At 35.5% G+C, this 14,776-nt stretch overlaps 1 protein-coding gene across 1 annotated transcript in view; it reads right to left on the minus strand.

Moving 5' to 3' along the window:
• Nucleotides 1–2,381: 2,381 nt before the first annotated feature.
• The window catches only part of ADAM9 (ADAM metallopeptidase domain 9), a 109,708-nt gene continuing 97,313 nt past the window's right edge, over nucleotides 2,382–14,776 (minus strand). The window contains exons 21-22 of the mRNA XM_004046912.5: nucleotides 5,462–5,529; nucleotides 2,382–3,783 (exon numbers count right to left, since the gene is read on the minus strand). Of these exons, the coding sequence (XP_004046960.1) occupies nucleotides 3,690–3,783; nucleotides 5,462–5,529 (162 nt within the window). The 3' untranslated portion in view covers nucleotides 2,382–3,689. The remainder of the gene's footprint in view (nucleotides 3,784–5,461; nucleotides 5,530–14,776) is intronic.

The following is a 14,776-nucleotide window of genomic DNA, read 5'->3' on the forward strand; positions in this document are numbered from 1 at the left end:
TTTTCTTTTTGGGACGGGGGTGCTCACTATTCTGCCCAGGCTGGTCTCGAACTCCTGGGTTCAAGTGATCCTCCCTCCTCAACTTCCTGAGTAGCTGGGATTACAGGCATCTGCCACCGTTCGGGGCTTCCTAGGTCCTTTCAAAAGCGAATGTGTAATACTTTCTGAATTAAAATCTATATACACACCTAAATATATATTCATATTTTGCCAACCCTGTTTCTAATATTTTTTCAAAACTATTTAGCCAGATGTGTGAACATTCAAAAGAAGGGAAGAGTGAGCCGCTTTTCAATATGAAATGCCAGCTCTTCATATTTTTGAAGAGCGCCAGCTGCATTTTTTTCCCCACTGACGCTGCCCAAATGGACTTCACAACCAGGCTTTTTCCTCCAATCTGGTTCTCCGCAGGCCATTGGCTAAAACTCATGTGATGTCATTCTATTGTTCAGAAACTTCTCAGTGCAATAAATACTCATTTCATGTAGTGAAAAGAGAGAGAAGATTCTTGCCCACAATTACAGTACTTACATTCCAGTAGAAAATTCTAGCCTCAGCATAGTAATTTTTCTGAACTCAGACCGGAACCTGCCACTTAATTTCTCCTATCCCGTGTTTTAGCAGCTCTGACTTTGGGTTTTTCCTAAACACTGCTTTACTCCCTGGAACTGCAATGCCTCCTCCTTCCCAGCCTCACACCTGGTCTCCATCTGTATGCATTAGCTTTTCATTCTTTTCAAATCCCAAAGAATGGATTAATTTCTCATACTACATAATAGGCCAACACATAAACTAAAAGGCCTCATGGAAACAGAGAAAAATCTCACTTGGGGAACTAACACATTTAAAGTGAAGATATGATTTTTATGGATGCACGCAATTTCAACAGGGCAATCTACACCTGAAATTAATAGCATGAACAAAAACAAGGCAACAGGCCAGGTGAGGTGGCTCACGCCTGTAATCCCAGCACTTAGGGAGGCCGAGGTGGTTGGATCACCAGAGGTCAGGAGTTTGAAACCAGCCTGGTCAACATGGTGAAACCCCGTTTCTACTAAAAAATACAAAAATTAGCCGGGCATGGTTGTGGGCGCCTGTAATCCCAGCACTTGGGGAGGCAGAGGAAGGAGAATCGCTTGAGCCCAGGAAGTGGAGGTTGCAGTGAGCCGAGATTGTGCCATTGCCCTCCAGCCTGGGTGACGAGCAAAACTCCATCTGGGGTGGGGTGGGGAACAAGGCAACAAAAAAATACACTGAGCTTGTATCTCAATAGGAACAGCCAATGCTAAGCTAACATTGCTTTTAGGCAGCTGCTGAGCCACAGCTAGTTTCACCTTGCTTTGTAACAAACAGAAGAGCAATTACAGTAAATGCTTCAACTCATCAATTAGTGGTAAGTATTCTGAATGAATTTCTGGCTCTTGTATTATTTTGTTCTTTCTTACTCCTCAACCTTTCTGGTTTGTATCTTTAATAGGGTTGATTTTGTATTATTCTTGTGTGTATGGCTCTCTTCATAACAGAGGATGCACTTCTAAAAGTCGGGAAACATATCCTATCCAGAACTTAGATATCACAGTACCTAATACAGTGCCTGAAAAATGGTAGGTTTTAGTAAACATTTATGAAATTTAATAAAATCTGATTTGGGTTTAGAAAACCCAAATTGTGCTTAACTCTATGGTTACAGACACAGGAGAAAGGGAGAATGCAATACTCTGAACAAGGTCAGTCTGACATACAGAGTCAAACAGAGATGTCAAACTTGCATATAATTTACCCTTATTTATTCTTTTGGAAGAAAGAAAGGATGTCCTTTAATATTTTCAAATTTTGAAGTGGCATCCATGACCAAGTAAGTAAAAAACATAAAGCATATTAAAAAATATATAAAAGTAAAAGAAGTTCAGATCCAAGTCTTTTTAAAAACTTAACTAGTCAAATATCCAAAGAACTATTTAATTCCAAGTGTTAAGTTACATAGTTAATACACTACCAACTGTAAAATTTCAGTGATATGCATTACAATTGCAAAAACTGAGGCTACATGAGTGAACGGCACAAACGTTTGAGTCTTATATGAATTCATTTAGAGATTTAAAATGAAACGATGGACCTTCATTTGAGATTGCTCACAATTTTTAATATGTATACTTGATTGTTAAAATAACATGCTGTCTTCAGAAAACTGAAATTTTTGCCTTCTTCAAAACTAATCTGTTCTTTATTAACAAAAAGCCATTGTGCACACTTTGGCAAAAGTCTGAAAATTAGTGAGATAATATCTGTAAAAATTTGACTAGAATTTTTATCTAAAATTATAACTTTTTAATTAATGAGATTATAAATAGTTGAGTAGGAAGCTACTAGGAGACACAAAAGAGAATTTCAAGTATTTTATTTATTGTAAATGTTGTATTTGTATATGTATATATACACAAACCAAAAACACTTTTAAAAAACTAATGAAATTCAGTTAATAAACCTATTATTAAACTTTATTATGAAAGGTTATGAAAAAATTTTTAGTGCTTAAAATTTTACTATCCATACCATATCTGCCATAGTAAAAATTCATTTTTAACACAGCTAAGATGATAACTCATAGATACCACAGTAACTTTTTTGCAGGTATTTAAGAAAACCATTTCTTCCTTCTTTCTCCAGCCTAATTTCTATGAAAATATTAGTGTCTAATATTTTACATGACCCAGCACACCTTAGTAAATGTAAACATTCTAAATGATTTAATAGCAAGCTTTGAAAATTCAGATTTTAAAGTGCTCATGAAATTCTCAAGTGGTTTTGTAAAATTCAATTGATTGAAGATTTTATAATTGCTCCTGCTTTATTATAGCCATGAATCAACAACATATTTGATTAGATCTATTAAATACTTCGTACCTTAAAGCTTATAATTTATTTAAAATAGTGCTATTGTGAACGAATGTCATGCTTTCACATGATTCATAATAGAAATTCTAATATTAAATTAGTTTCTCTAAGAGTTATTATCTATAGTTGAAAGGTCATAAAAATGGAAGTGAGTAACTGCGTGAATACACACACACTCTTTTAGTATATTTTGTACTTTCAAAATAATATGACATCTTAATTGTGGTTCTTGTGCATTCTTTTGAAGACAATATTTGCTTATTCATGTAGTGAGTGACAGACAAGATTCTAGAGTATGATGATTATTAATTCGTGCATGATGAAAAATACTAGATATTATTGGCAGCTGATTAGTCAGTTTTCACAGGTATTAGATTATCACATGTTCAATCAGGAACTACATTAATGATAACTAAGGTAGAAAATTCAGAATAACACTTAAACACATAATGACAAAAATCTTACACCAATACAGTTAATTTGAGAATCACTGCAATAACATGTTCAAAAAATCCATGATTAGTGCATTAACCTCACCGATGACTGAATAAGACTTATTCAATGATGGAAACGGAAATGTTATTGTAAATTCCCTGGCTTTACTGCATTTCCTTGTATTTCTCAACTCTCACATTCAGTTTCTGTTTTTCTGTGTTAGTAAAGTCTGTTTTGTGGTATTTTGTTTTCATTCATAGTTGCAACAGAAAGAAAGGCTTTTCAAGAAAACATCAAGAAAAAAAAAAAAGCATTAGCTCAGTTCCCTGAAGACATTTGCAAAAAGAAGGTTAAAAAAATCAAGTGAGGGAACTATATAAAGGAGGTGCAGGAGCAGGACGGGCAGGAATTAAGTTTCCCTGAGATGATACTTTCGGTTGTGGTGGAGGTGGCCTGCGAGGGGAAAAGAGATAGTTAATAGCGTGTTTAGACTGGGTGAAATAATGCCATATTCATTACAAGCTCAACATAACACCATCCTCAACATCTCTGACAACAGGAAAGGGTACTGTACATTCTGAGATCAGTATTAGGGTGATATTCAATGGCTAAAAGGCTCCAATTAGAGTCTGAAATGGAATAACTACTTTAAATAATATTACTCCATAATCAACAATGTTGTATGAAGGTTCTAGTTTACATGTTTTTTCAAAAAAAAAAAAGCACATCAAATGGTAAAGATAAACTGTAAAAGACAAGTGAGTACACTAAGTGATCAAGCACTTGCCTGTGCTGTTAGAATTTGAGGGCAGCAAATTACTGCTAGGTGTAAACCTAGCTGTTTATAGCTCCCTCAACATGAGATTCACTCTGAGAATTAAAAGTGTTATGACTTCTATACCTGTCCATCTCAAACCTCATACTTCCACCTGTGGACACCCGCTCCTAACCTCATCATCCAATTCTAGTACACCTCTACTCCAGTAACACTAGAACACTACCTGGTGAATGTTTCCCTCACAATTTATATACTCTTTCCCTGATCCTCAGTTGGATTTCAATGTATTCTTACTGTATAATAAAGATTACATATGAAGACAGTCCTCAGAGTTGCAACGCAATTGTAATTTGAAAGACTTCTGGGGGATGGGAGGGTCACATGCATTTGCATTTTATGTGATACAAAATGAAGTAATAAATTATCTTCCTTCCTGATGATTTTAAGCCCATCCATTGAGTCATTTCAGTTCTTGTGTTTTTCAGTTCTAGAATTTGCATTGATTCTTTTAGTTTTTAGTTCTGTGCTGAAATTCTCAATCTTGACTTTTAATTCCATGACATCATAGTTATTTTAAAGTCCATGTCTATTAACTGGATACCATCTCAGTCTGTTTCTATGGTCTATTGTTTCTTGGTTTTAGTCATATTTTCTTTTCTTTTACACTTGGCTTTTTTTGATCATGAGCAAAACATAAGAAATTGTAGAAATCAGTTGAAGGTCTAGTTCACTCTTACTTCTGGGTCCCAGCACAGACCCTGAGATGTTTGCTAGGGTGCCTCCTCTTTGGCAGGATTCTAAATTTTGTCCCCTCTGCCCTGTGAGTCTGTAGAAAGCTCTCCTCAGCTTCCTAGCCTCTCTGTTGTCAGAACAGGTAAACTCATCTAGGAAGGAAAAGTGGCCCCCAAAGCTGGGCTCATTTCTAGATTTCCTTCCTCTCCTGACCTTACCCCCACAATTCCTCACTTCTTTAGTCTTCTATGCCTTCAAACACATATTTTCTTATATTGTCCAGCTTTTTTAGCTGTTTTTGACGGGAAGGCTGTTCCAACCCATCTGGTTTCCTACTGCTGGTTATCTCAAAGGCCCTTGCTTCTAAATCATATGCACATGAAAGCTGTGGCAGCAGAATCTATGTCTTGCTCAAGCTTATTTAATATTTCATTTTGACCCTGTACCAATATGATAAAATTTATATAAAGTTATTTTAAAACCTTTCTGCAAATCATATTCTTGTAAACTGTTGACAATAAATACCTTTCACTAAATTACATTAAAATACAGGGGAAATTATTAGACATTAACCCCTAGGTTTTATTCTGGCCAAAAAATCTAAGCAAATTTTCTTCTGACCTTGATGGGAACTGCTGAGGTTGCTTGGCTGCATAGGTTGGTACTGCAAATCTGTTTTCATATATAGGCTAAAAAGAAAAAAAAAATAAGGTTATTACCACTATGTGCTCATAAATATGATTTCTAAATAGAAGAAATCTACATATTTAAAATCAATAAACAGACTACAGTTGAATATTCCTTATCAGAAATGCTTAGAACCAGAAGAGTTTCAAATTTCAGATTTTTTTTCCAATTTTGGAATATTTGCACATACATAATCAGATATTTTGGGGACAGGACCCAAGTCTAAACAGAAAAGTCATTGATGTTTCATATAGGCCTCATACATATAACCTCAGGGTAATTTTATACAATATTTTAAATAATTTTGTGCATAAAATAATGTCTGTGTATGCTGAACCATCAGAAAGCAAAGGTGTTACTCTCTCAGCCCCTCATGTGGACAATCTGTGGTTGTTTGGCTCACCATCACTCCTGACTCTGAATTTATATACTACTGGTAAGCAATCATTTTCTTAGATTTATTCACATATAAGTACTAAACAGTGCATTCTGACTGCAACTCATCACATGAGGGCAGGTGTGGAATTTTCCACCTGTGGCATCATGTTGGTGCTCAGAAAGTTTTGGGTTTTGGAGCACTTTGGATTTTCACATTAGGGGTGCTCAACCTGTATTTATTTATAATGCTGACAGTCAAAAATATTTTGCTTATTTGACATATCTTTACTACTGAATGTGGAATACTTAATTCTTTTAAGGTATTTTTTTAAATCCAGTAATACCAAAGTACTAAGATCTTGGTTCAAACCAACTGTATTAGTTAGAAGGTAACATATTTCCTATGTCAATGTATTTTAAATAAAATCTTCCAAAATGTATTGCCAAACCTATACAGTATCTAACTAATACTATAAATACCACTCAGCTAGAATCCTCGGTTTTGGAATTCATTATATTCTTCCTTGATGAAGTAGTTGAAGTTTACAACAAAGTGAAACTGTATAACTTAGCCTCAAATAAGAAAGTAAAAGTAATATTTTTCACATATCACATTACACTATAAGACATTAGGAATGATCAGATGGAATTACTAAATCAATGATGAAGTGACCTTGACCAAGATGTTCTTTACTATCTACTGTTAACTCCTAAAGTTCTATGACTGGCAGAGAATGCACAGTGGTGGTGAAGACCTTGAGCACCCTCTGGCTTCTACCATAGAACAGGTGGTCTATCATCTGCAATTTTTTTCCCCACAGAATGATTTATATGTACTGTGAAAATGGGTGAAAAATGCAACAAAATGTCTCCATCCCTTTCCACAAGCCATAGGAGCAGCACTCTAAAGGGATCAAGTCCACTTTTGGAATGACAATGTGGTGAGGTGATGGGTATGGGAATTAGCTTCACTGAATCTTTTTTTTTTTTTTTTTTTTTTTTTTTTGAGACGGAGTCTGGCTCTGTCACCCTGGCTGGAGTGCAGTGGCATGATCTCAGCTCACTGCAAGCTCCGCCTCCCGGGTTCATACCATTCTCCTGCCTCAGCCTCCCGAGTAGCTGGGACTACAGGCACCCACCACCACGCCTGGCTAATTTTTTTTTTCGTATTTTTAGTAGAGACGGGGTTTCACCATGTTAGTCAGGATGGTCTCCATCTCCTGACCTCATGATCCGCCCACCTCGGCCTCCCAAAGTGTTGGGATTACAAGTATGAGCCACCGCGCCCAGCCGACTGAATCTTACAACAAGGTATACATAGACCAAAACATCACAATGTGGCCAGGCGCCTGTAATCACAACACTTTGGAAGGCTGAGGCAGGTGGATCACATGAGGTCAGGAGTTCAAGACCAGCCTGGCCAACATGGCAAAACCCCGTCTCTACAAAAAAATCACCCGGGCATGATGGCGCACGCCTGTAATTCCAGCTACTCAGGAGGCTAAGGCAGAAGAATTGCTTGAACCCGAGAGGCAGTGGTTGCAATGAGCCGAGATCATGCCACTGCACTCCAGCCTGTGCAACACAGCGAGACTCCATCTCAAAAAAAAAAAAAAAAAAAAAAAAAACACGATACCCCAAAATATACATAATTATTATTTGTCAATTAAATATAAATTAATGAAAACAAGCTAAAGATTACAAGCAAGCGAGGTGCTGGATATGTTAATTAGCTTGATTTAATCACGTCCACATTGTTTACATAAAACATTATGCTGTACCCCATAAATGTATACAACTATGATTTGCCAATTAAAAATAAAATTAATTTAAAAAATTTTTAATCTTTTTTGGCATTTATCTGACATATACTTTTAAATGTATGCAAAGATCTATTTACAAGGATGCTTGGTGCCACATTTTTTTATGGTATAAGACTGGAAACAACCTGTTTTTAAATTTCCAGTAAGTTTATAAGAGGGAACAGCATGCGGTTATTAAAAACAATGAAGTACATGTTCACTTCTTGCAAATAGTGGACCAAATGTCCAGAGAAAACTTCCCAGTACAGTACACCTAAAATGCTGCCTGAATTATAGTGGGTTCCTCCCGAGAGTATTTTTCTTTGCCAGATGCTTGGGGGCATGGTCAATCTTTGATGTCTTTAAACTGAAATTTTTGTTGATATATATATATATATTTTTTTGCCACACAAATGTTAGGAACTCTGGTCCCCAAACTCTTATGAGGATGGGTGTGTGGTAAGAATTTCTCCATGGAGACTATTTTTTTCGTTCCCCATCTATCAAAATTTAAAAGGTATTTTGAAACACTTGGCTGGGTTGGTGGGAAGTAAGAAACATCTTACAGGCCAAAAAAAAAACCAAGAAGGTATGAAAGAGTCCAAACTACGGAGTTGCCTTTGTCCTGTGAAAATCTTCCTATCCTTGGCAGGCGGCAGTATGCGTTTTCAGTGACCCATAGATAAAGGAGGCAAAAGTTGGGGCCTGAGCTGGATGGAATGGTGAATACAAGGCCCTATACAAAGCCTAGACATATGAAGGGTGGTATCCCCATGGGTTAACTAGAAAAACAAAAACCTGCCTCAAGGAAGGCCCGTGGTGATACTGCCTTGGTGCTGATAGATGGGGAACGAAAAAAATAGTCTCCATGGAGAAATTCTTACCACACACCCATCCTCATAAGAGTTTGGGGACCAGAGTTCCTAACATTTGTGTGGCAAAAAAATATATATATATATATCAACAAAAATTTCAGTTTAAAGACATCAAAGATTGACCATGCCCCCAAGCATCTGGCAAAGAAAAATACTCTCGGGAGGAACCCACTATAATTCAGGATTCAAATATATTTATTTCCAATATAAAGTTCCAAAGAAGGTGAGTTTACAATCAACATCACAAGTGCACTAAGAAATGAGCCATCACGAAAGTCAGCAGAAATAACAAACCTGAGAACCCACCAAGGGCATACATATTAAAATGATCAGATACAGCACAAAAATTAGGTGTTTGAATATGCTTTAAGAAATAAAAGCTTTAAAACAGATAATAAAACTATAACAAACAATCACAAATAACCAGGCAGATTCGAAATAGAACTAAGTAGAACTACAGGAATTAAATGTACTATAAAGCTAGTGAAATGAGATATTCAATGAGTTGGTTAAGTAGAAGATTTGGCATAGTTTAGTAGAGACTTAGTGAATAGAAGGTAGATCCAATATAATCAGAATGGAATACACAAGAATATTGGAAATACCAAAGAGAGGTTAAGAAACAGAGATAGTAAAAAGTCTAACATGCAAGAAATGCATGAAAGAGTTAATCAGATAATGAGACAGAGGCAATAAAGAAATAATTGCTAAGAATTTGCTAGAACTGAAAAATGTAAATCAACTCCGGAAGTCTATTTACTGGCAAAGGAGTTTTTTTAAGTCCACATCTACACCAAATAGTCTAAAGATACAGAAGAAAAAGCCACAAGGAAAAGATATCATCTACAGCATCAATTAGAGTAACAGACAATGTTTAAATTGCAACAAAGGATGTTAAAATATAGTCTATTTAAAGTTCTTAGAAAAAAAAAAAGCTGTCAGCCAAAAACATTCGGAAAAGACAAAAACTGACAGAATTTACTACCAAAATACCTTCGCTAAGGGAACTTCTAAAAGATACCCAGTTGAAGTAGATATATCAGAAAAATAAGCTGAGATTCAATAAGGTTGAAAGCAGACAATGAACACATGGGAAAATAGCTAAAGCTCATAGAGCACTTCACATGTGCCACAAGCACTTCTCAGTGCTCCACACATATGAATCCCTCTGATTTTCACAAAAGTCATTTGTGATTAGTACTATCATTATTTTACAGATGAGGAAACAAGTACAGAAAGAGTTTGAGAATCTTGCCTAAAGTCACAGCTTATAAAGTGACAAAGGCAGTACTCAAACTGGGCAGTTTGGCTCACAGTCCATCCTCTTAACAATTAATTTAATTGGTGTATGGCCTCACAAACCTAAACAAACATTTCATAATTCAATAGTCATATCTATATTGTAGAATTTTTTTTAAAAAAAAGACTTAAAATACTAGACAACAGGCCAAGCTCAGTGGCTCAAGTTGTAATCCCAGCACTTTGGGAGGCCAGGGCGGGCAGATCACGAGGTCAGGAGTTCGAGACCAGCCTGGCCAATATGGTGAAACCCCAACTCTACTAAAAAATACAAAAATTAGCTGGGAGTGGTGGCGCATGCCTGTATTCCCAGCTACTCAGGAGGCTGAGGCAGGAGAATTGCTTGAACCTGGGAGGCGGAGGTTGCAATGAGCCGAGATGGCACCACTGCACTCCAGCCTGGGCAACCGAGAAAGACTCTGTCTCAAAAAAAAAAAAAAAAAGTCAGAGAGACCACAGTATCACAGACAGACACCTGGGGGTGCTCTTGAGTAGAAACTAGCAAACCTCCACAATTAAGAGACTGCACAAAAAAACCTCACGGAGGACACATCCCCAAAAAAGATTTGAGAGGCTACCAGAATCTCTAGCCAGGCTGAGTAGCGTAAGTCCTCCTTGTACAAAACAAGGCTGCAAAATCTGAGAAAGGCAGCTAATTCTTCAAATGCCAAAATCCCAATAATAAATGACAAATAATACAAAGAAATAGAAACATGGCACATTTAAAGGAACAAACTCAATCTCCAGAAACTGACCCTAAGGAAACAGATATATGTAAATTACCAAAGAATTCAAAAATTACCATCATCATGATGTTCAAAAAATTAAAAGAGAATGCAGACGGACAACTAAAAGAAATCAGGAAAATGATGTATGAACAAAATGACAATATCAACAAAGAGACAGGAACTATAAAGAAGAACCAAACAGCAATTCTGGAGCTGAAAACTGTAATGCTAAATTGAAAGATTCACTAAAAGGATTCAACAACAAACATGATGAGGCAGAAGAAAGCATCAGTGGACTCAAAGACTAGTATATTCAAAATCAAAGTGGCAGAGGAGCAAAAAAGGTGAAGAGAAAGGAAAATAAATAGCAACACAAAACCATATGAAAATATAAAACTCGATAATAACGGTAAGTGTATAGACAGAGAATCCTGTAGTACTGTAATGTGAGTGTGAAAATCACTTTTAAATCTTGTTAGAATGTTAAAAGCATAGCATAAAAAGTAATGAATCTGTGTTAATGATAAGCAATATAAAAAGAGGTAATTTTGTGTCATCAGTTACATAAAGTGGAAGAAGAAATATAAAGGGGTGGAGTTTTTGTGATTGAAGTTATCAGTTTAAAATAGATTGCTATAAATTTATAAAATATTTTATGTAATTGCAAAGATATCACAATATATGTGCTATAGAATATGCACAAAGGAAAATGAGAATCAAAATATTACTACAGAAAAACAAAGAAAATGATTAATTTATTGTATATTTCAAAATAGCTAAAAGAGTAGAGTTGGAATGTTCCTAACATAGAAATGATAAATCCTTGAGGTGATGACTATCCCAATTACCCTGATTTGATCATTACACACTATATGCTTGTTTCAAAATATCACATGTACCCCATGTGATATGTACAACTATTATGTATCCATAATTGATTTTTTTAATTAAAAAGAAATACAAAAGGCAGCAAGGGAAGAAGGAAGGGTCAAAAACAAAATAGCAATAGTAAGTCCCTATCTATCAGTAATTCTTTTAAATATGAGTTAAGTATTCTGTGCAAATGGAAACCAAGAGAACAAGGATAGCAATACTTACATCAGACAAAATGATGTAAAATCAAAAACAATAAAAACAGAGATGAAAAAGTGCATTAATGGTAAAGGTGTCGATTCATCACAAGGATATAACAACTGTAAATACATATGCAGCCAATTTAGAGCACCTAAATATATAAAGCAAATACTAATTACTCTGGAGAGAGAGCTAAATAGCAACCCAATACTACTAGGAAACTTCAATACTTCACTTTCAACAATAGATAGGTCATCCAGACAACAAATCAGTAAGAAAACATTTGGCTCAAACTAGACTTTAAACAAAACAGATCTAATAGACATATTCCATCCAACAAAAGCAGAATACACATTCTTCTCAAATGCACACAGAACATTCTCCAGGACAAATAATATGTTAAACTGCAAAACAAGCCTTAACAAATTTTAAAAGACTGACATCAAGTATGTTTTCCAACTACAATATTAGGACTCAAAATCAATAACTGAAGAAATTTAGGAAAGTCACAAATACATGAAAATTAAACAACATGCTCCTAAACAATCACTTGGTCAATAACAGATAAAAAGAAATATTTTAAAATATAGCTGACACTTAAGCAACACGGGTTTGAACTGCACAGGTACATCTATATGCAGATATTTTTCAACCAAACACAGATTGAAAATACAGTATTCATGACCCACATATACAGAGGGCCAACTTTTCCTATATGTGGGTTCTACAGGGCCAACAGAATGAATTGAATATAGGCAGATTGGGCTATATGTAGGGGTCCTGGAACCAATCCCCAATGTGTACCAAGAAACAACTATATCTTGAGACAACAAAAATAGAAACACAACATAACAAAATGTATGCAACACAGAAAAAGCAATTCCAAAGGGGAAGTTTATAGCAAGTCTATACCAGTAAGTGCCTACATTTTTTAAAAAATTTCAAATAAACAACCTAATCTTACACCTCAAGACCTAGAAAAAGACGAACAATCTGAGCCTAAAGTTAGTAGAAGAAAGGGAATAGCGAAGCTCAGAGCAAAAATGAATGAAATACTGGAAAAATAGTATTAATAGAATCAATAAAACTAAGAGTTGGTTTTTTGAAAAGATAAATAAAATTAACACACCATTAAGTAGACTAAGAAAAAGAGAAAGAGGAATCAAAATCAGAAATGAAAGAGAAGACATTACAGCTGATACCACAGAAATACAAAGTTTTATAAGAGACTGCTATGAACAATCATACACCAACAAATTGAACCTAGAAAAAAATAAATTCCTAGAAACATACAACCTATCAAGACTGAATCAAGACAAAATAAAAAATCTGAAAAGAACAATAATAAGTAAGGAGATTGAATTAGTAACTTTAAAAAGTCTCCCATTAAAGAAACTCAGGACCTGATAAAGTCACAGATGAATTCTACCAAACATTTAAAGAAGAACTAATGCAATCCTTCTCAAACTCTTCCGAACACTTGAAGAGGAAGGAATATTTCCAAACTCATTTTACAAGGCCAGCATTACCCTGAAACCAAAGCCAGACAAGGACACCACAAGAAAAGAAAATTACAGGCCAATATCCTTTATGAACACAGATGCAAAAATCTTCAACAAAATACTAGCAAACTGAATTCAGCAGGACATAAAAGGATATTTCCCGATGACCAAGTGGGATTTATTCTGGGGATGTGAGGATGGTTTAACATATTCATATCAATAAATAACAACATTAACAAACAAAAAACAGAAATGAAGAACATAAACATAACAAAAACCATGTGATCATTTTAAGAAATGAGGGAAAAGCATTTGACAAATTTCAACATTCTTTCATGATAAAAACTCTCAACAAATTTGTATAGAAAGAACAAACTGGGCCAGGCATGGTGGCTCACGCCTGTAATCCCAGCACTTTGGGAGGCCGAGGCAGGTGGATCACCTGAGGTCCGGAGTTCAAGACCAGACTGGCCAATATGGCAAAACCCTGTCTCTCTACTACAAATATAAAAATTAGCTGGGCAGGGTGGCACATGCCTGTAATCCCAGCTACTCAGGAGGCTGAGGCAGGAGAATCACTTGAACCTGTGAGAAAGAGGTTGCAGTAAGCCGAGATCGTGCCACTGCACTGCAGCCTGGGTGACAGAGCAAGACTCTATCTCAAAAACAAAGAAAAAGAAAGAAAGAAAGAATGAACCTCAGAACAATAAAGGCTGTACATCACACGCCCACAGCTAACATCATACTGAACAATGAAAAACTGAAAGCTTTTCCTCTAAGATCAGGAATAAGACAAGGATGTCCACTCCTACCACTTCTACTCAATATAGTACTAGAAGTTCTAACCAGAGCAGTTAGGCAAGAAAAAGAAATAAAAGACATCCAAATTGGAAAGGAAGAAGTAAAACTGTCCTTGTTTGCAGATGACATGGTCTTTTATATAGAAAACCCTAAAGAGTCAACCAAAAAACTGTTAGAACTAATGAATTCAGTAAAGTTGCATAATACAAAATCAACATATGAAAATCACTAGTATTTCTATACACTACAACAAGCTATCTGAAAAAGAAATCCAGAAAAAAAATTCCATTTAGAATGACATCAAAAATACATACATAAATAAAATAGGAATAAATTTAACCACAAAAAATAAGTATCTGTACAAGGAAATCTATGAAACATTGATGAAAGGAATTGAAGGCATAAATAAATGGAAAGATATCCCATGCTCACTGACTGGAAGAGTTAATATTAAAATAACCACAGCAAACTACAGATTCAATGCAATATCTATTAATATTCCAATGACAATTTTCATAACAATAGAAAAAATCCTAAAATTCATATGGAACCACAAAAGACCCAGAATCACTAAACCAATCTTGAGCAAAAAGAACAAAGCTAGAAGCATCACATTACCAAATTTCAAAATATACTGCAAAGCTATACTAATTAAAACGGCATACTACTGGCATAAAACAGACATAAAGACAAATGGAACAGAATAGAGAACCCCAAATCCACAACTTTATGGTCAGCTAACTTCAACGAAGGTGCCAAGAATACACAATGAAGAAGGGACAGTCACTTC

This window comes from Gorilla gorilla, chromosome 7 (genome assembly GCF_029281585.2).
Source record: "Gorilla gorilla gorilla isolate KB3781 chromosome 7, NHGRI_mGorGor1-v2.1_pri, whole genome shotgun sequence".
Classification (NCBI taxonomy): domain Eukaryota; kingdom Metazoa; phylum Chordata; class Mammalia; order Primates; family Hominidae; genus Gorilla; species Gorilla gorilla.